The sequence below is a fragment of the Thamnophis elegans genome, chromosome 9 (assembly GCF_009769535.1).
Source record: "Thamnophis elegans isolate rThaEle1 chromosome 9, rThaEle1.pri, whole genome shotgun sequence".
Taxonomy (NCBI): domain Eukaryota; kingdom Metazoa; phylum Chordata; class Lepidosauria; order Squamata; family Colubridae; genus Thamnophis; species Thamnophis elegans.
In genome coordinates this window covers 23,183,441-23,206,664 of record NC_045549.1, presented here as the reverse complement: position 1 = coordinate 23,206,664, position 23,224 = coordinate 23,183,441, and the positions used below count along the sequence as shown (strand labels likewise).

The window sequence follows — 23,224 nt, the reverse complement described above, 5'->3', positions numbered from 1 at the left end:
GTCCCCAGGGCTGCCTCACACTTCAGAAGATTGAGGGTAAAATTTCTAAAGAACAGAGGTAACAGCAGAGAAGGCCTTCCTCCTGGTTCCACAAGTTTTGCCAGTTGAAACTCCTTGACTAATGAGATATGACACATGACCTCTTTGCTTGACTGGGTGGGATGGGCTGATGCAGTTGGGACTATATGTTCCTCAGGTAACTTGGTCCCTTGCCATTAAGTGCTTGAAAGGGGGTGACTAACACCTTGAATTGGACCTGGAAGCAAACTGGCACCTACTACAGCTCATGTAGCAGAGATGTTACAGGCACACATGCATTTTGCACGACACACCACCAGTTAACTGAATGTTGGCTTCCTCAATTTGAGTTCCTGTGTACACACAACTGACTGAACCATAAATTTATCACTAAGTTCTCACATCATCACACTAAGTAAAATTCAATTACCAGTCCCTAGTTTATGCTTCATTTATCTTGTGAACACAACTAGTTTTTCTTTCTTCTGGACCCTGCCAGTCAAAATTGTTTGGCTGACACGATCCAAAGTAGGACCTTTTCACTGGAATGAGTGGGACAAGTTATGGGGAAAGCCAGTTCCTCTGATATCCTGGGCCCATGTCATAAAGGGATTTCAAGATAATGACCTGAAAGTAAACTAGCAATTGCATCCAGCTTCTTTGCTTTTCTCAGATAAAGGTAGAAAAAGAGCAGAAAGGAAGGAAGGAAGGAAGGAAGGAAGGAAGGAAGGAAGGAAGGAAGGAAGGGAAGGAAGAGAAGGAAGGAAAGGAAGGACCAAAATTTCCTTACCTGCCTTTTTTTCAAGGGCTCAACCACTATTCTGATGCAGAGTTCCAGGTCACCAAGATAATCTCTTTCTGTTTGGAGTATTTCTGCAATTATCTTTTGCCTTCTGGCCATCATTCGCTTAATCAGTTGTTCTTCAGTTTCCAGGGGTAAACCAACTGGTCCTACAGATCCTGAATGGGGCGCCATCTTTTCTGTAAACAAACAAACAAAACAAACTTGTTTTAAAAACAGATTAACAACTTGTTTAGGGCTAAACGACCCATGCAAAGGAACAGCTGCACATGCATGGAAAGGGCACATAAAACCAGAAGTTTTGCAACTGATATTCTATCAATGGTCATGAGCATGATGTAGTGGCTTACTTCAGCCCCAGCTTGGAATTAGCATCATATGCAAACATGTTTATTGGCTTAGTTTATACATACCAACTGTAGCACTAAGCCCTACTGTGCTTTTTAAAAAATTTTTAATTAACAAACATGTGAAATACACACAGACAAAACTTAGACGTACACCACCTTTACACAATACAATATGAACAGGAGCTTCCTGTTCTTTATAATAGCAATTATCAATTAATACCGCTCACCTTCTATTATTTCCCCTTCTATTGTATTTCATTTGGATTTCACCATTCTTAACCCTCTTATTTTACTCATAACTATTATTTTTTGAGTTTCGTTATATTCCTTCATTGATTTTTGTTTCTTTCCTCCATCCACCTATACCATTTATCCCATATATGGTAGAATTCTGATTCTTCTTTTCCCTGTATTTCTTTAGTTAGTTTATCCATTTCAGCACAGTCCACAACCTTTCTTATTATTTCATCTTCGCTTGGAATTAATTTGTTTTTCCATTTCTCGGCAACGGCAATCCTTGCCGCCGTAATTATATGTAGTATTAGATACTGGATTTCTTTTTTGTATTTCGCAGACATTATTCCTAATAAACAAAAATTCAGGTTTCCATTCTATTTTAACCCGTTATTGCCTCCAGCCAATTTTTGATCCTTTTCCAAAAAATTTTAGTCTCTTCGCAGGTCCACCATAAATGGTAATATGTTCCATGTATTGATTTTGTGCTTTTATTTGATTAGATTCATCAAGTGAAGCCAGATACTAAAACTTGCTGACCATGAATTATGGCACCTAACTACTCGGGTATTGTTCCATAAAACATGGTTAATGAAAACATGGTTTGGCTATATATATATATATTTAATAGGAACTTTCATATGAACAGAACAGATGTTTCTGAGTTCAGAGATAAGTACAAGTAGTCCTAGTTTAGTGACTGTCTCATTTAGTGATACTTTGCAGTTGTAACAATGATGAAAAAGTAACTTTATGACCAATTGTCACATTACAACTCTCACAGATCTGCAAAGGAAAGCTGAAGTAAGATCACAAGGACAGTTGCTGTTTCACTTAATGCCCACTTCACTTAACAATCAAATGATCAGTCCTAATTGTAATTGCTAAATGAGGACCACCTGGACACATTTATGGCTACAGTCTCATGAAATGAAAGCTAATCTTACCTTCCTGTTTCTTTCCTGACTGTATGTTATACTGATCTTTCTGCTCTAATAATTTTAAACAATACTCAGGATATTCAATATTATTTTTATGCGGTTACTTGGATTTAACACCTTGGTCTTCATTGTGAAATGAACATCTAGGTTTCTCTACTGGAATTATTTATTGTTTATTGTTTCCCCTCCAATCTGAATTTATATTTTTCAGTACAGAAAAGTATTTTCTTCATGTTACTTTATAAAGCACAAGTAGTGTAAATGAGGAGCATCTATTGTCAAAGAGAGGGCCTTATTTTGTATTGCATAAATTAAACATTTGAAAGAAAGTCAGCAAGGATATCTTGAAAAAAGATATTCTTGAAAAACCAATATTGCAACGAAGAAGGTGCACTTAAAACTCTGCCTATATTCTCTGTCTGGGACACGGTGGCTCAGTGGCTAAGACCTTGAGCTTGTCGACCAGAAAGTTCAGCAGTCCGGTGATTCGAATCCCTAGCGCCATGTAATGGAGTGAGCTCCCGTTACTTGTCCCAACTTCTGCCAACCTAGCAGTTTGAAAGCATGCAAAAATGCAAGTAGAAAAATAGGGACCACTTTGGTGGGAAGGCAACAGTATTCTGTGTGCCTTCAGTGTTGAGACATGCTGGCCACATGACCACGGAGACGTCTTTGGACAGTGCTGGCTCTTTGGCTTTGAAACAGATGAGCACTGCCCCCTAGAGTTGGGAACGACTAGCACATATGTGCGAGGGGAACATTTACCTTTATCTTTACTATATTCTCTGTCAGACATCCCTGTAAATGAGTTCCCATCTGTTCCAGTATTTTATTTTATTTTTAAGTTTATATTTTTTATCCCATGTTTATTGTTTTTAGAAACAATTCAAGGCAGAGAACATACCTAATGCTTCTTTCTCTGCCTATTTGCTCCATAACCACAACCCTGTAATGTGAATTGGAATGAGAGAGAGAGTAACTGGTCCCAAGTCACCCAGCTGGCTTTCATGCTTAATGCTGGCCACACCATAATACAGAAGAGTGCTGATTGGCTGTCACATAAGACAACTAAAATAATTATCTGAGTGAAGTATATATTAATTTATTAAATTTTAAAGCTGATCAACAGCTTCAGTTTTCCAATGAGAAGAATATTGTGTTTAAAAATGCAGTGTTAAACAAATCAATGTAATAAAACCACAGGAAGCATTCATACAATTAAAAGCAACAGCACCATTCCTAAAATGCCAAAAACTAAAGAGATAATCATCTCAGTTACCACGGCCCTGGTAATTAAATCTCAGCTCACTTCTATAAAAGACTTTGGCACTAGTGTGGTGCTTCTATGATTAGATGTCATTGTCACTTATGGACTATTGAGTCTATTTACTTCCCAATCACCTGCAATACAGCAGAAAGGGCAGGTTTTATGAGATGCTGCAACAGGGAGTCAGAATTTCTGCTTTTCCTGATCTCTTCCAATCTCTGTCAGCATCTTGGGAAAGTTTGGGCTGAACAGCCATTGTTGACTGGGATTTCCCATTGTTGAGTCCCATCCACTCACCTCTAGCAACTGCAGGGATATTTTACCCTGCCAATAAAGAAAAACTGAAGGGGGGAGCCGAGACCGGATTTTCCCCACCAACGGTGACCTTGAAGGAATTCTGGGGGACTTAGGTTTGCAGGCTGAGAACAAGTGGCAGTCAGTCTCGAGTGTTTCTTAAGGGGAGTGAAAATTGTGGCACTTTGAAAATTGTAAATTGGACTCATTTGGCAGTGTAATAAAATATGTAATGTTATTATCTTATCCACTTTTGAAGATTAAACATTTTAATTGTGACTTAGATTAAACATTTTAATTGTGACTTTGACTTGGATGAATGTTGATGCTTAGCAGCCATTTGAAATGACGATGGCCCTCCCAAGAGCTATTTCCCAAGAAAATTTGAAACTCTGACCCAATTTCAAAGTTCCAATGTCCCCAACCCCTGTAGTCACATGATCATTTTGTGTCCTTGGCACCCTGCTCAGATTTATGACTGTTTGCACTGCCTGGTGGTCATGTGACTGTAATTTGTGAGGGTTTTTTTTGCCAGATATTGGTGTTTATTTTGGTATAATGGGTTCATTTAAGGACTGGGCCATTTGTTCAATGATTACGACATTCATTTAATGACTATGGCATTTGCTTAACTGCTACAAAAAGGATTGTAAAATTGGGCACAGTCACATGTTGACCCACTTAATGACCAGAACTTACAACTGTAATTCTCGGCTCAATTACAATCATGAGTTGAGGAGTACCTGTATCACTCTCTCTCTCTTACACACACACAGTGGTGGGCTGCTGGGGGTTCACAGGGGTTCGGGAGAACCTCTAGCTAAGGTTCTGTGCAGTTCCGAGAACCCCAAAATCCCACTCCTGGCTGGCCCTGCCCACCCCGCTCTTCCCAGGAGTCCCCAAGCAGCCCGTTTGGATGCAGGTAAGTGCAGGGCGCGTGTAGAGGCTCAGGGAGGTGAAAAATGGGCCTACTGGAAGTTCAGGAAGGCTGGAAATGGGCCTGTTTCCAGCCTCCAGAAAGCCTCTAGAGCCTGGGAAAGCCATTTTTGCCTTCTCGGAGGCTCAAAGGAACCCTCTGCAGCCTGGGAAGGGCAAAAACACCTCCCTTTCCCAGCCATCGTGCAGGAAGCCGACTAGTCCACGCCCACCATGTCCACACCCACCCAACAACCGGGCAGAGAACCCCTTGCTAAAAATTTTGAAGCCCACCCTGGCAACACACACACACACACACACAGACAAATCTACAAAAGAGAAACATCTTCTGTAATACTGGATTACACGCCCTATCTGTAGGGATACGAATATTGTTATGCTGGGAGTAGAAGGTGTGATTTCTACATTCAGATAAGATTGGGGATACCAAGGGAATTGCTGAAAATGTTAAAGCATGAAATTTGGGCAAATGCCTATTGCAAGCCTAAGTGCCTATTGCAAAGGCAAAGCAGGAAGCCACCTCTCCCTCCTTTTGTTCTCAGCAGAGAACACTGGAAGAAGGTGAGATTAGCGGTGGCCACCTTCTGTTGTGAAATACAGCTTGCTTGTCCTTGGAGGTGCCAGGTTACCTGCCTGTCAAGCTTTCCCTGGAGGAACTACATTACAAATAAGAAGCCTCGGGGAAACATAAAGAGAGCTTTGTGTCAGGAATCAGGCTAGATTTTAATAACAAAACCATTCCCTACATTTTTCTTAACAGGTTCAAAGGAAGAGGGGTATACCTGAGCAAGGATAGGGCAAAGAAAAGGGCAGGGGAGGGCAAGTGGGTTGCCAGGTGGGAAACTCCAGGTTCTGCAACATTTCTGTGGGAATCCGCTTGAGAGATTTGTCTGAGGGATGACAAGAGCTCACATGGGCCCCCGAGGGAAGGCTTCTCCAGAGGAGAAATACAAAGGGTGTGGATTTTCTACTCTTTTGAAAAGAGGAATTAGTAAATTGCAGAGGAATATACTTCCAGTCCAAAGAAAACAAATATGCAAAGAACTTTTTTTCCTTCAAAAAACAACACTAGACTCCTTTGATAATGTAATATTTGAAAACATATATGAAAAAATAGATATATTTGTCTAGCCATTTTCCCCTTTTTTTGAAAGACACATAGTTTACAGGAAAATCAGTTTTTGTGACTTATGTTTGCTTTTTAACATTAATGATTTAGTGCTTTGAACTATATATAGAATTTATTTCACTGGTAACATGAACAGTTATATTCCACATTAATTTCTCCTAGAATATAGTCCTTAGCAAGCTATTAGTCTATTGGTCTTTCTCGCTAGTACTGTGGTAGTTGGAAGTATTATACATCCTAATACATTCTGGTATTATTTATTGAATTAGCCACAAATGATTAACGTCATAAATAATCCTATTAACTATGATTTACCAACCTGCCCTGATTTGGTTCGATCAACTTGTTATCCAAAAACAAACTAACTGCATAATTAGTTTAATGTGGCATGGGAACCCAGTTGACTACCAACAACAATCCAGGGTGTCATATCGAAATTTTGCAACCTTAAATGTTTATTTTCTTACTTCCACAATGTTTACACTCCCTCAGTTATAAAAAGCATCTGAGCAATATACAAAGATTTGTTGTGATACCCTGTGCAGACAAATGCATAATAAATAACCAAAAGAATGTAAATCCAAAATTGCATTATCTATTATGATTAACAGTTTCATGTTCACACAACTGTTATAAATGTTTACCAGCTTGTAGAGACGCACAAGAATAGGAGACAGCTTTGAGAAGGGGAGAATGGAAGGGTAAGCTCTTCTAAAGGAAGAAAAGGACTTCATCTTTCTGTCTCTTACTAGGCAACCTCTCTCTCTCTCTCTCTCTCTCTCTCTCTCTCTCTCTCTCTCTCTCAATCTCAATCTCAATCTCAATCTCAATCTCTCTGTTCCTTCAAATTGGGCAGACAGAAAATCTGTGGAATAGAAAACCAGACTCTGATCCACAGAAGATCTTATGGAGGTACCAGAAATTGAATCTGAGATTGTCTACATGAAAAAATATGCACTGTGCACTAAGTTATGAATTTCCTTTCCAGAGCTGAAAGTACTCAGCTCCAGAAAGTAATTCTGAACTAGCAGAAATACAGAGCATGAACATGATTGGAAATCATAACTAAATAGATTTCATTTGCAGAATATCCTATACCAGTGGTGGCTAATCTTTTTGGCACCAAGTGCCAACACAGGAGTGTGCGTGCGCTGGACCACTGAAACCAGGAAGAGAGCAGCTGGCTAGTGCACATGTGCGTGTGGCCAGCCGTTCTCTTCTGAGTTCCCGTGTGCTCATGCATACAAGCCAGCTGGTCTTTGCGCATGCACCCAATAGAACCCGGAAGAGAGCGACTGGTCGTACGTGCATGCATGCCGGACCATCTGGTCTTCACGCATACATGCAACGGAACCCAGAAGTGCAGCTGATGATGGCACACATGCCCACAGAGAAAGCCCTGTGTGCCACCTGTGGCACGTGTGCCATAGGTTCACCATCACAATCCTATACAGTATGCTTGAAATGTTTACGCAAATGAACTGTGTGTCTGAATTGTAGGAATATATGCAAATTCTCCACCTTCTTAACTCCTATTCATAAATGTCTTTCCCTTCCTGGGTGACGCAAAGATTGACTGATTGACTGACTGATTTCATCATGATATGATTGACACAGTGACTTGGTTTACATATAAATCTAATTCATAATGATGGTCATAAAAGCAGCCTTAATGAAGGAAGCAAACCATATCATGAGTTAACACAATGGGTGAAACACCTTATGGGGAGTGTTTCACCTCACAAACAGTAATAATGGCTAAATGCAAATAGGTAGGTTCTCTTTGAAGGAAAGCTTGAACTAGAATGGAGAAACCTTGCTAGTCTTAACCTCATTAATATAACTGTTGATGGAACTAATTAAGACCAAAGAAGGTAATGTTTTGCACATGTGAGAATTTGAGGAGGATGGCAACTTCTGATTTCTCAACCGCATTTCAATGATATAAAGAGTTCAGAGGTAATTACGTTGCCTATGGTCTGATCTAAGCATAGCACACAATTGTCTACTACAATCTCCTACCTGTCAATGACTTCTTCAGCTTCAACCACAATAATACACGGGCAAATAATAAATACAAACCAGGGGTGGGTTCCTGCCAGTTCTAACCTCTTCTATAGAAGAGGTTCCACAAATCTACAGTGCCATTTAGAACCGGTTCCAGCTCCCTCCCCCTGCCCATCCGCACATCATCAAGATGAAGAGCGAGAGGAGGAATTCTGGGAGTTGAAGTCCACAAGTCTTAAAGCTGTCAAGTTTGAACACCCCTTGTTTTTTTTTCTAAAGGGTTAGGGGTGCAAGGGTCTTGTAACTTGACAGCTTTAAGACTTGCATGCTTCAAATGCCAGAGTTTCTGAGCCAACTTTTTGGTTGCTAAGCAAGAGCATTGTTAAATGAGTTTCACCACATTTTGCAAGTTGGCCATGCCCACCCAGTCACATGACTGCCAAGCCACTCCCACTCAGTCACCTGGCTGGCAAGCCACTCCCACCCAGTCACATGGCCAGCAAGCCACTCCCACAAAGCAGGCCACATCTATAGAAGAGTTCTAAAAAAATTTGAAATCCACCACTGATACAAACTCGATCGCAGAAAAGATGACTCCAGCAACAGAGAGGTCAATGCTTGGAATGCTCTACCTGACTCTGTTGTTACTTCCTCTAACCCCCATAGCTTAGACCTTAAACTGTCTACCGTGGACTTCACCCCATTCCTAAGAGGTCCGTAAAGGGGATATGCATAAGTGCACCTGTGTGCCTAACGTCCCTGTCCTACTGTCCCCATCTATTTGTAATCATTTCATGTGCTCATGTCCATGTTTATACTTATACCTGTTATCTCGTACATGTTTGACAAACTAAATAAATAAAATAAAATAAATAAATTCTGGCTTAGTAGCTTTCATGTAGTTCCCTGTTATCTGACTCCCTTCAGAAGAAAATGCTGAAATTTATGCCATCTAAGAAAGTTTCCCCTCAGTATCAGATTTCCTATGTATTTCAGGCAAAGAAACATTATAGTCACTATAACCTTGCACAAACCGTTAGAGAATTTGACACTGCTCAACTATTATCAAGTCTATCAACCGATACCTATTTAAGTAATCCAAAACACCATTTTTTTTGTTGAACCATATATTGCAAGTAGCTATGAAAAAGGCATCTAACTTTTACAGGAAATATTTGATTTCCATTCCTCAACTTCAGATTCTTTTAATATTTGAATGAATGTTTTTCTGGAATATTGAAAAAAATTCAATAAATAATTATCAAAGAAGAAATAATATCCTTATTGTGAATGCTTCTGATGGGCTCAGGTGGGTAATATACTATATCTCCTACTTGGGTTATGAATTCTAAAGTTACTACATAAAACAATTTCTGAATTAATTCTGCAATATACTGTAATTCCTTCCAAAGTGTGATTCCTGTAGCATCTTCAGGGGATACTTTTCAAAGCATAGCAACCAAAAAATATTAATATTCTAAATCTTCCAAGTAAAATATAAAATGATTCATCCCTATAGTAATAGGATAAAACTGTGAACCATTAACTGAAAATACACTGGGATCAGAGGTGGGTGAACTGGTTGTTCCAACCAGCGATTGAGCCCGCCCACCCGCCCCAGCGCCATCCCATCCTATATAATCATGTTTTTGAGGCCACACACATGTGCACAAAGTGGAAGGCGCATGCGCACACTCACATTTTCGGTTCTGGCCAAACTGGTTGTTACATTATGTGATGCCCACCTCTGACCATGATCTGTTAGGTGCAAATCTTCTCTACTATAGTTGCCAACAGTAACCATTTATAACCTTCAAATAACTATAAGATGGATAAAAGGGTAGTTAAAAGACCCATCTAATCTAAAACCAGCCATTTCAGTTAGGCTCTGCGGCAGTCAAATGCTACTAATGGAATAAATGTTAAGCCAATATTAATTTCTTAACAGCATCTCAACATAGTTAGGAAAGGCAAAGATATTTTTTGATACTGGTTCCTTGGCTCATCTAATCTACTCTAGAAGCTATTCAGTATGTTGCAGACTAGAATGGTCCATCTCCTAATACGGGACTATGTTTACATGTCTTGCAGGGGTATCTGCAGACTATGTTTACATGTCTTGCAGGGGTATCTGCAGACTATGTTCAAAAATGTTAAGATTGCAGCTGTGATACTACAGCCAAAATTCCACATTAAAAAAGCAAAAAAAAACCCAGGCAGAATTTGACTGCACTTGTTGCCCTCTTGATTTTATTTTTACTACATTCTGTGGATACCTTTGCAGTCTTGAACCTCATAAGTATCACTAAAGGCTTTAGTATCTTCTGAAGCATCCTGCAGTTTCCAACTAAAATGGATATCACAAACATATCACATAACATAATCCTATCCGTACATTAGTCAATTCACTTGGATTGCGAAGGGATGATTGAAAATGATTTAGAAATATAAAACAATATAAAACACAGTTGCTGGGAGGCAGATTAAGATAGAGATACACAATCTACAACTATCTAAAATTTACAATACCTTTCCAGAAATTATGACTAGATTGCAATCTTAATTCATGCACTCATTTGAATTATATCCAAGTTACCTTTAGGAGACATCATCTCAAGGATTTCCCCTGTATTTTATCCTCACCATAGCATTCTCTTGAGGTAGGTTTGTCTAAAAGAGACTGACTGGCTGAAATCATCCAGTGAGTTTTTGGGACTGAAGGTACATTTCAACCAAGTCTCCTTATCCTGTACCAACATCTTAATCACTATAACCCCCGGCTACATGATGAAAAAAGGGCACTATTAAATATAGAGGAGTAATTCATTATATGTATTTAATCAATGAAATCACATAAACACTTGTTGTGGTCTGCCAGCGGCCTGTGGAGCTGGCAACAGAGTCGGACAGCGAGGAGGATGGGGAGGAACATGGGCCAGTCCTGGAGTCTGGGGAAGGCTCAGACGAGGGCTCTGCGCCAAAGCAGAGAAAGGGCCAGGGCTATCTGGGAGTTTTGTGCGGCCTCCGGAGCCTCCAGAGCCAGACAGTAACGAGGCAGAGGAACAAGCTCCCCTTGCTCCCAGTGTGCGCATGCGCAGAGCTGCCAGAAGGCAAGAACAGTTAAAACAGAAGGGATGACTCGGGAGTAACGCTTGGAAGTGATTGCCCCTCCCATAGGACATAAAGGAGGAGCAAAGGCACATGAGCCTTTGCAGAAAGCAACTTGGTTCATGTTGGTCAGTTTACCTTCTGAAGCTCCGTTTTGACTCTTTGCTCTGTGTGACCTTGCCAAGCTACTTGCCAATTAAGTCTATGGCAGCATTTCAAAAAAGATAAAGGTGGGTGCTTATCAGTCTGATCCCGAAGGACTTTGGCAGCCTACTCTAGGACTCTTTACAACTCTTTACAACTCATTATGGGCTGTGAATGAACATAATCCAGAGCCTTTGATATAAAAAGAGGGCTTTGGGGATTAAGTGTGTGCTTTTTACTGTATTAGGAAGCCTAGGCCAGAACAACACTATACCACCCCAAATCCATTGGAGTGGGGCAGCTAACCCATTTAAGTAAATAAATAAAATTGTTTATCTGACTGTTCCCATAAGACTTGAAGGTTGGTTCATAGGTATGCATTTGGCATACATTACGAGTTAAAAAGTAAGGTAAGTTGCCTTCATTGTACTGCATTTGAAAGAATACATAATCAAAATGGTAAATATACCAATTCCCACTTTTGAATCAAGTTTAGATTGATGATAGGGTGGAAGATGTATAAATAGATGCTACATTGCTTCAGAATCAAACTTCAAGTCATACTCATTGTTTTTTTTAATCTTAACATCTTATTTTGTACAATTATTAAGTTCTACTACATACAGTATATCTATTTGATTAATAGGATATTTAAGGATCAGTTTTGACAGGGAGTTTAGTCATACAATATAAGTATTTGCTACCTTAAAAAAACCAGGGAAAGTTTTTAGGCTTTTGAAAATACTAACCAATTTAATTAACTATGATTACCTAAAGCTCCAAGGGAATGACATCTGAATAGAGCTTTTAACATGAAAAAGGAAGTTATAAAGGCCGACAGATATTTATGTAAGCATTGTTTTTCCACTGTGATAATTATGTCTTGCTATATTCCTATTTGTAACTTGATCCATCCAGACCAAAAAAAACATCCAGTCCTTATATTCCTACAGAGTTGGTACATTAAACAATAAATAAAAATGTGGTAAATAATTTATAGGAGAGTTAGACATAATGAATGGCAACTAATATATAAAAAAAGGATCACTATACATCCATCTAGGCCACAAATAACAAAAAAGTCCTGCCTTATGCAAACATTGGCTTAAGGAGGAAAGGTGTTCAAGTAATCCATTATGTTATTTTACTAACTCTAGTAGATTCAGTTCCTGTTTAAATTGCTCATGGGATCACCATTTGCAACCTTCTGACAAGAAAAGTCAGAATTGTTAGCAATTGTGTTACTAACTTAACAAGTGCAGTGATTCACTTAACAACTATGGCAAAAAATGAGGCAAACTCACTTAACAACTGTCTCGCTTAGCAACAGAAATTTTGGGCTCAATCGTGGCTGTACTACCTGTACTATGAAGCTGAGAATGTTGTCAAACCTGGTTAGAATTATTTACATATAATATGCTTTTTAAGCCAGGCAGTTGAGTAAGTCCAAGCAACTAACATTATCCAGAGGTTACTTGGTTGTGAAAATCCAGCCACAAGAGATTTCCTATTCTGAGGAAATCCAACGGGAGGGGCTGATAGCAAGAGTAGTGAGGAGAACTGAGTCTAAATCCGATAAACAGGCAATGTAGCTCAAGGCAACTTTTTCATCCAGAGGCCTCACTAGAATCTGAACAAATTTTATGATTTCTCTTCAGGGACACCAAATATTTTTAGTAACTAATTATATTGATAAGAATTAAGTTTGCACGTTGTCCTAACCCTCTTGGCCTTATTCACATACACTTGGTAAAGGTTCCCCTCGCACATATATGCTAGTCGTTCCCGACTCTAGGGGGTGGTGCTCCTCTCCGTTTCAAAGCCGAAGAGCCAGCATTGACTGAAGATGTCTCCATGGTCATGTGGCCGGCATGACTAAATGCCGAAGGCACATGGAACACTGTTACCTTCCCACCAAAGGTGATCCCTATTTCTCTATTTGCATTTTACATGCTTTCAAACTACTAGGTTGGCAGAAGCTGGGACAAGTAATGGGAGCTCACTCTGTTACGCAGTACTAGGGATTCGAACCACAGAACTGACAACCTTTTTGATCGATAAGTTCAGCATCTTAGCCATTGAGCCACTGTGTCCCATCACATACACTACTAAGCCATAATCCATCAACTATAATGGCTGGTGCCACACATCACTCTAAAATCAAAGCAAATAAAACAGATTATGGTTTGTTACAAATGCCCATATTATGTCCAACAAAAGGGTCTCCTTTTCCATCCCTCCAGTCACTTCATGTGCAGAATGGAGGAGGGATCACCTTTTCTCCTATTTTCCATCTCTATTCTGCTGTCATTAGATACATAAAAGGGTTAAAGCTAGAATAACTGAAGGTCAGTTATTTTGGGACCATCCAGTGATTACCCAAAGTATTGTTTACAGCAGTTCAGGAAAGATCTGTGCTTTTGAGATATAGATGTAAGAATAATGTAAATTATATTCCTGTTTTTTCCTGCCTTTCTATTACTAATGGAATTTACTGTCAATCCTATAAAATGATCTTGTGTATATTGACTAAAGCTGGGAACTGGAAATGGGCAGAAAAAACTATTTTCCACTATTGCCTTAACAAAGGAAGCATCTAGCAATTCTTTTGTCACAGGGAAATTCTTCCTGACTAATTGCTCTGTCAATACCATACAATCCCTTTGCATATAGGGAAATGCAGCCTGCATCCTACAGGAAGGTTCCGCAAATGGAAAGGATGAGTTTTACATCCCAGGCTACTGTTTGTCCCTGAATTCCACTGTTCCTGGGACTGTAATGCTCCTGTGAGGCTGCTTTAGGGCAAGGTTACAAACCTGTTCAGCATTTATAACCTACATTCCACCTGCAGAGTGAATGCGAATTACAGATGCACCATTATTTAAGCCACTTTGGCAGCAATCCAAAATGATTATTATGTAGCCTAACCTTCTCATACAGAATCAGGAAAGGTACTTTTTAAGAGTAGGAAACACCCCCCCCCCTTTATACAGGGAGTTCACAACTTATGACCATTTGCTTAATGATTCAAAGACACAATGGCATTGAAAAACTTACCATGGGTTCATGCATTTATGACTGTTGTGGCATTTCTATGGCCAGGTGATCATGATCTCAGTGTTTGGCAACTGGCAAATGTTTACAACGGTGGCAGTGTCTCAGAATTATGTGATCACTATTTATGACCTTCCCGAGGACTTTCCGACAAGCAAAATCAATGGAGGAAGCCAGAGTCGATTAACAATAAGGTGATTCCCTTATGGCAAAAATTCAGGCGAGACGCAATGACAGTGTCATTTATCAATGAATATTCTGGTCCCGACTGTAGTTGTAAATTGAGGACTACCTGTATATCTGTATCTGTATCTGTACATACACCCACACCTGCACACAGTTATTTTAAATGCATAGCGGTTAGAGTTGGACTTGCCTTGTTCTGCAAATAACAAATTAGTGTTTTCTTCATGTCATAGTGTTGTCTTCAGGGACATAAGCCTGGAAAAATCAATATGCTCCCTTCACTTGTTTAAGATCCAAACATGAACATAATGAAGCAAAACCTTTTTTTCCTCTTTCCTAGACAAACCTTCCCCTGCTTGCTTCCTATTATTTCACTTCACGTGTAGCCTGTCCCATAAAGTCTGTACTTTTAGCAAAACGCATTTTCCACACTGAGAATAGGGTACTTCGCACCTGTCTAAAATATGACTTTAAAGCATTGTATACTCGTAAACAAAGCTAATGTGGCCTTTAATTAAAATCTTCCCTTCGGTGTAATGAGATAAATTAAGCACCTTTCTCGGTATTTCTACCTTATTACTCTTTCTGAAGCAATAATATATATAAAAAAGTATTTGTTGACTTAAGAATCTTCCAAGTAGAACATCCTCCTCCTGATCATTGTTTCCAAGTATATGGATTACTTCTGCCCATCGTTGCCCATTGCTTTGAGATGGTTTGGGCTAAATATTAAGAAAAGCAGCGTGGATTTTTCCTTTTTCCTCCCTCCCCTGCCCAATTTTTACCTTGCAATTTCAGGTTGTATTCGCTCCTATCTGACTGGCTCCTCCTCAAAGGTGCAGAGCTGCTGTTGAGGTCTCCTGCAATGCTGCTCTCCACCACCGTGTCCGTCTTCCTCCTCTCCAGCATGTACAATCTCTGCTTCAGGAAAGTGAGGTTCTTTTTCCTGACCCCGGCACTTTCTTTTCCAGTAGGATCTTTGGTTTCCATTTCCAAGCAGGTGTTCCTTTTCCCGGTGTTTGGGAAAACAATAATAATACAAGGAGCTTAGCAGGGAGGTGTGCCTGTGCTTGTTGCGTGGGCAACAGGATCAGCTTCCTTCAAGGAACAGCTGACGTGCTGAAGAGACCCGCATAAGTTCACTTCTTACCTGGCTCACCTGAGTGCCACCTTTACAGTGCAACCGGGCTCCACCCCTATGAAGTCATCTTTTAGTACACTGACTGGGGAACCAGACACCTGTTACCTGAGAGGTTTGCGGCAGCAGGTATAACATAGCAGCAGGGACCAAATCTCCCTTATTAACTCCTTTTTAGAAGTTGCTGTTCATGTATTTGCGTTCCTCCTTTTCATTTACTTTCCTTCATTTTTTGTTTTTTTTTACAAGTTGCAGAATATCTGTTTGGGGTTTTTTTTTTTTTAATTCATGCAAAAAACAGACCAGGCATGCTTTGAAGGCTGCTGGCCAGAAAGTCCACCTAAGGCCCTATTTATTTTCCCCTGGAGGTAAAATGTATGGAGGTCTCTGAAGCTATTTCTGCAGGAAGGGTCACTGTTATGTAGATCAAACTGAGAGCTCCTCCATTGTCCTACTTAAAGGACTTTATTAAAAGAAAGAAGTTAATTCCTTGAGGATCAAGGGATTTTGCTGTCAGGATTGAGCAATAAATCTCCCCCCACCCTTCAAATATGTAAAACATTAAAAAAAAATGAAATTGCCAATCGGGAGGCAGATCTTTCTTCCTCTCCCTCTCCCCGTCCTTCCTCCCCCCTCTCTCATCAAGAAATCAAAACGCATGAAACCCCTCCCCCCAAATTTTGTGGCACTACCAAAGTTACCTCAAAGGAGGGCAGTGCTGAAAGCCCAGGTGTGGGTTTAAAGACCTGGAAGCCAGTTTTTCTCCAGAGAAAGAAGTATGAATGATGGGAAGCCTTCGCCCATCTGATCCTCACAAAACCCCAATCACCCCCTTGATCTTTGTAGGACAGGGTTGTTCAAATTCAATGAAATTGAGTTTTAAAGGGCCGTATCAGGATTGGGTTTCACCTTGGGGACTGGGGTGGGCATGGCCAGCTCAATGTCCCTCATGTCAGGTGGGGGAGGGCATCTGTGGTGGCCTGAGAACTCTGCCAGCAAAAACAGGCTCCTGAGCTCCAATTTTGACTGTGACAGCCTCCTGCAACCCTCTGCTAGTGAAAATGGAAATTTTCTCTTGCAGAGGCACTTTGCTGCTTCCAGGGCAGCCCCGCAGGCCAGATCTAAGCACACCGTAGGCCAGATCCAGTCCCTGGGTCTTGAGTTTGACACACACCCCCCCCGTTGTAGGGGGACTAGATTTTGAATCTGTATCATCATTATTTTAATGTGACCCAACATGCCTGACTGTTCTGCAGATGTATTAGCAAAAAGTGAATCAATAACATGGTGTGATCAGGAAAAGCAGCATGGGAAGATTAACTTAATGAGCTAATTGAGATGATGATGATGACTACTATTATTTCATCTCTCCCTCTCTGGTGGGGACAGCAGTATAAAAAAAGTAACTTCAGTCCAAGAAAAAAAGCCTTTGAAATGCTGATTTTGATCACTTGAAGCTTGCGTAAATGAGGGAGCACTTTTCTCATTAAGAAGCGGAGGACAACATCCTGTGTTGTTCTGAAATAGCGAAACATATTTTCTTCTGTAGTGATGATTCATCCTTTCTATTACTACTTTCAGAAAACGTGTCAGAATCCTTTTAAATTCAGTTTTAAAATCCAGCTTTTCAAATTTGTAGCATTTAGTTGTTTTTTTAAAGAAACAAAGTGGATTCTAATTTCTTACGTGAAACAGTCAATTTGGTAGAGTGGTTTAGGAACCAGGCTGGAAATGGCAGGCTAGTCCTGCCTTAGGTGCCAATGGCCAGTCACTCCCTTTCAGCCCTAGGAAAATGGCAATGGCAAACCACTTCTGAAAAACCCTGCCAAGAAAACTTCAAAGACTAGTCCAGGGAGTTGCTAGGAGTCAAAAATTGACTTGAAGACAACACACACACACACACACACAGACAAAAACACACACATTACATAATACTTCATTTTCAAAAAGACAGAATACAAATTGTCTAAGTAAATAAACTATTAAAGTATTAGTTGGATTATTTTTCAGTTTTCCCCAATGTAATTTATAGAGAATTGACACAACATAACGGCTCTTTTTTACCCTACCTTCTACTAACCCATGACTGATCTGATGAGGCAAGATTAACTTGGATCTAGTGACTAGAATGAAAGAGCACTAAGAAATCTCAGGACTGTAATCTAGACTGGGAAATTGAAAATAAACATCCTAGAAAAATGTTGTTCTTTTGTTTGCCAGAAAACTGCATGGATGTACCCATGAAGTCAGCAGTAACTGACGTTGGCTACAAGAAGTCTTATTTCACATTATTTGCCTTCCTTCTAAATATTTGTACATAAGATCTAAAACAAACAGGCCTGACCTCTCAGTAGGTATAGAAACATCACAATACCTGGATATATTTTCTAAGGTCTTCATGGCTACTCTGCAGGGTACTTCTTTGTTGATTGTTGATCCTGTTGTTGATGCTATAGATTATGAGATCCCAGAGATCTCCATGGTGGGGCTCCTCAGAAGAAGAAAAAAAGTGATTTCCCTATTGACTTTGCTTGTAAGAAACCAGCTGGTAAAGTCACAAATGGCAAACATGTCACTGAGGGGATGATATGACAGTCAGAATTCTGAGGATTCATCATAGGTACTCCTAATTCCAGCTCCACTGTAACTTTGAATGGTTGCTAAACAAGTACTCTTAACCCAAGGACTACCTCTAAAAAATGCTAATAAAAATATGCTGTTCTCTTCCGAGCTTTTGGACTCATGGTGGAGCCCATTTTCTGGAATCTTCCATGTTCCCTGAGGATGGGCTCCAAGAAGAGTCTGAAAGCTCAGAAGACAAAACCTCTGGTCCCAGTGACCAGCCCAGATTGGATCCTGTAACATTATCCTGGGACACATATATCCTTCATTCGTAAAATACTGTTTCTTCTTCCTTTTTTATCTGAGTAATAAACAACGTGATTTTCTGACAAAGTGTCTAATTCCAGTCCAACACAATTTGCTGTTTCCTAAAAATGTGACTTTGTAGTTGTTGCATTTCATTTGTAGTTCTGTTGAGCGTCCTTTCCGCGAGTACTTCTTACATTCCATGTTCTTACTATAATTCTATCTTTGCAGCTTCGGATGTTCTTTTCCTGTATGGCAACATCAGTAACTAGATGGCCTGAAAGCTTTAATCTAACCACACCATAAACACCATTAGTACTCTGAAAAACTCTTAGCTCTTCCTTTATAGTATGTTGAGTGCCATCCAACCTGAAGGACCCTTTATCTGCATTCTATCATCAATCATTTTATATTACAAGTAATCCTTAACGTACGCCCATAATTGAGCCCAGCATTTCCCACATCTCAGTTGATGCCTAAGTTAAAAATAAATTAAAATGCATGTAAGCAAAACAACTCTTACCAGTTATCTCAAACATATACTGTACTCTCCCAGATATGTACAACAGAATACACACAGAGAGAGACACAAAGAGATGTCAGGCTGAAAGTTTATTGTTGGTGGACAATGAAACTTGGGAGAACACAGAAGCCACATGTCCAGTATTCTAGTTTGCAGAGGATGGTCAGAAAGTCACAATCTGTGGAGTGAAACAGTGCAATCAAAATGCTGTCTGTTTTTTTATGTGCATTAAACATCATTCCAGGCTGATTTGCATGAACTCTTTGGAATAGAAATATGGAAAAATAGTAATGACTCTGTCTGGTACCTCTGTTACATTTAAGCAATATGCTGTAAAATCATACTTAGTCAGAAATAAGTCCTACAGTATTTAGCAGAGCTTGCCTCTAAGTGAAGCTGGGCTCACTTTATTAAGCCTTTATTTAAGCAATTGTTGGAAGAAATATCCATCTGGTTCAGTTCCAAGTGGGGAGAAAGGCACTGGAAACATGGAGGCTGATTGGCAAGATGGTTTAATGGTGAAGCAGAACCACCAAGCACATGTGATTCTGGGTAGCTGAACACATGGAATGGAAAATGAGAGTTATTTATACTCTCTCTGGGCTTTGAACTTGAGCTTCCTGTTCCTGTGGCAAGAGCATGTATTCTATTGGTTGCTGTCAGACTTCCATGGGACTATGCATGGGTCATAGCTGAAGTTTATTTATTTATTTGTCAACAAGTACAAGAAAACAAGTATCAGTATAGATATAGATATGGACACATGAAAAAATGGTACAAAAATGGATATAAATAAGCAAAACATAGCCATAAACATATAAAACATACAAAAACATACAACAGCAGAGTTGGAAGGGACCTTGGAGGTCTTCTAGTCCAACCCCCTGCCTAGGCAGGAAACCCTACACCGTTTCAGACAAATGGCTATCCAACATCTTCTTAAAGACTTCCAGTGTTGGGGCATTCACAACTTCTGGAGGCAAGCTGTTCCACTGATTAATTGTTCTAACTGTCAGGAAATTTCTCCTCAGTTCTAAGTTGCTTCTCTCCTTGATTAGTTTCCACCCGCAGGTGCCTTGGAGAATAGAATAAAATGAGTACATATAAATGGGGACAGTAGGATAGGGACGGTAGGCACGCTGGTGTGCTTATGCACGCCCCCTTAGGGACCTCTTAAGAAACACATAAGATCCATGGTAGACAGTTTAAGGTAAAAGGGTTAGAGGAACTAGCAATAGTGTTCCACAGATTTACTATTCTATTGCTGAAATTCGTTTTTTCTGCAATCAAGATTAGAGCAGATTACATTTAGTTTGTATCAATTGATAGCCCTTGTGTTATTGCAGTTGAAGTAAAAGTAGTCATTAATAGGTAGGATGTTATGGCAGATAATCTTGTATACTAAGCTTAGGTCAGCATAGTTCAAGGTTATCCAGGCCTAAAATTTCAAGCCTGGTGGTATAAGGAATTTTATTATGAGCAGAGGAGTAGAGTACTCTTCTTGTAAAATACCTCGGTACCCTCTCTAATGTTTTAATGTCCGAAATGCAGAGTGATGAGGTATTGAAGAGGCTTGTGTTCTGTGGACAATTCATATTGTGTCTTAATGGCTTTTTCCTGCTTTGGATCTTGAGTGAAGGTTAATCCTACCATTCTATGTTTGTTCAAAGTAGCCTGTCTTGAATGGATTACCAAATCTGTATTTCTAAAACCTGGCCTCAGCTTTGTATCTGCTTGGGAGCAGGGAACTGTGGCTCTGAGCTTCTGTCTCCTTTTAAGGGTTTAATTTCTCTTTTAGAGGAAATATAACATTCTGCCAAAATTTCTCAAAATATTTCATTTTTCTAGGAGAGAGGGGGTTGCCACAAGCACTGGGTCTAACTGTGCTAAGTGAGAAACCATTATTTGCAAACTCCAACCCTACAGTTCTAAAACCAAATTAAGGATATCATGACAATGTGCAATGTGAGAACCCAACCAGTATGTTATAAGATTCTAACCTTACTTTTACTTTATTCATGTTCTTTCAAGCACCATTGATTTCAATGGGATTTTAGTATCTGATTAACGGCTAGGATTTCTTAGGATATTTGTATTGTTTTTTGTCATAGATATGGAGATCTAGAGAAAGTAAGTATGCATAGTGAATGAAATTTATTACTTATTTTCAATGTTAATAAATTTGCCTCTTATGCAAATGGATGCTTGCCAGTTCATAAATTTGACTTCAATGGCTGCAAAGGAGGAAAGAAGGGAAAAAAAGAACTGGCAGTTCAAATGCCTGAAGCCAGAATATCAAGTTCTTTTATTCTATCAAATCCTCCACACTTGGACCTCTTTTTAATTTTTTTTTTATTTTCAAAGTTAAAATACAAACTCCAAAAGGAACAACACTAAATAAAACAAAAATGTGCATAAAAACAAGACAAGAGACATACATAGATGCCCTCCCAGCTGAATACTGATGTATATTTCAACAATGGTTTCTCTAAACTGCCCCCCTCCCCCACAAAACAGGTCTACAATTTATATATTTCTAAAGTTCTATTTTCCCAACCATTTTGACCTTCTATCTATCTATCTATCTATCTATCTATCTATCTATCTATCTATCTATCTATCTATCTATCTAAAAATGGCTCCCTCCCACCCTCTGTGTGTGTATGTGTGTGTGTGTGTGTGTTGTGTGTCTGTGTGTGTTTTCCAGCATAACTCTGGATCGCCTCGAGCAATTTCAACCACTTGGTACACAGATGACTTACTTTCTGGAAACAAATACTGTGGCAGTAGGACACCCCTAACACTTCTTGAGGTGTGTGTTGTTATACGAGACAGCCTGTTGTGCCTTCAAATGGCTTCTACTGTACAGCGCAGTGGAGGTGCCATGGTAATGGCTTCACAGTATTCCACAAGGGGGCTCCCTCTGGTAAGGGGAAAAATCCAACATTAGAAATTACGTTTGGTCTGGACATTTCCCCCCCTATGAATAAATACTGGGACAATGCTGGGTTATCAGCTAATATACTATAAAAAATAACAGGTAACAGTAAACCCAAGAAAAAAACTAATCTTATTTCACATCTTAATAGACTCCAATGTATATAAACACCGCTTTCCCACTTTAGAAATACTGTTCCAAGATTTTGGCTTGTTCTCACTAGACACAGATAAGACCCCAAAGAGTTGGGTTAAAAATAAACCCAATGATAGGAAAATAGGAAATTCTCATTTTACTATTTTATGCACATGCTATGTATGTATAAATCTTTATAGAAGATTATATTTCCATTTTGCACAGACAGTGAACCCTTGAATAGGTACAAATGAACATCATCTGGTAGAGAAAATGGACTTAAAACATCAGAAATAACAGACTTTGTCTTTGGGGAAGAGTAATAAAATAACCATTAACCAGCTAAACAAATTACTAGGAATGGAAGATAAGATGCAGTACACTGAACAATGTGTTTACTGGCTTCTACAAAATAGTCATATTTCAGAGTGAGACTATAAATCCAAGCAAGAGCAAGAATATATTGTCTTCCAATTAATTTCAGCCCCACTGATGACGCTTATATAAATGTTCAAAACAGGATCTCCCTAAGTGCAGAAGCAGGAGCTAAACTCCACATAGAAAATATAGATAATATGTTCCTAAGCAACACTATTAGAAGCCTATCAGTTGCAATTGTTCTATGACCTTATACTATCTGCATCTCCACTGATGACTGCGCCAAAAGCATTATAGTACTTCCAGTGCTTGTTGAATAAACCAAAGGTTCCTTGTTCTTTGAAAGGAACCGCTTCAATACATGTTATTAAAAAAATAACCTTTTAGTGTGATGCAAGTATTTAATTTTCAAAGTAATTCTAATCTGGTGACTCCATTTGCAAAATTAGATACATCATTTAAAAAATCTAATGATCATTAAGCCCAATAAAGCATGAAAATATAAAGAGAGACTTCTCTCTCCACATTGAAACTCTACTTTCTTAAGATGTAGGAAGGTTTTCAATTTGAGTTTATTAATTATTGGATTAATTGCTTGAGGCTACTGCTCCAGCATATGAATCAATCAAGTGCCTTAATTATCTGTTGAAATTTTGCAGAGGACAAAACTCAAACATGCAAAGGTCTACAGTACCCAGAAGAAGTAATGTGTATTTTTAGGCTTCTATGAAAAAGGACTTGTATGTTTACCCATATACAAGTACTGAATGTACT

General features: G+C 39.4%; 1 protein-coding gene across 1 annotated transcript in view; it reads right to left on the bottom strand.

Moving 5' to 3' along the window:
- The window catches only part of ARHGEF38 (Rho guanine nucleotide exchange factor 38), a 61,293-nt gene extending 45,680 nt beyond the window's left edge, over positions 1-15,613 (bottom strand). The window contains exons 1-2 of the mRNA XM_032223585.1: positions 15,256-15,613; positions 809-999 (exon numbers count right to left, since the gene is read on the bottom strand). Of these exons, the coding sequence (XP_032079476.1) occupies positions 809-999; positions 15,256-15,460 (396 nt within the window). The 5' untranslated portion in view covers positions 15,461-15,613. The remainder of the gene's footprint in view (positions 1-808; positions 1,000-15,255) is intronic.
- Positions 15,614-23,224: the final 7,611 nt, after the last annotated feature.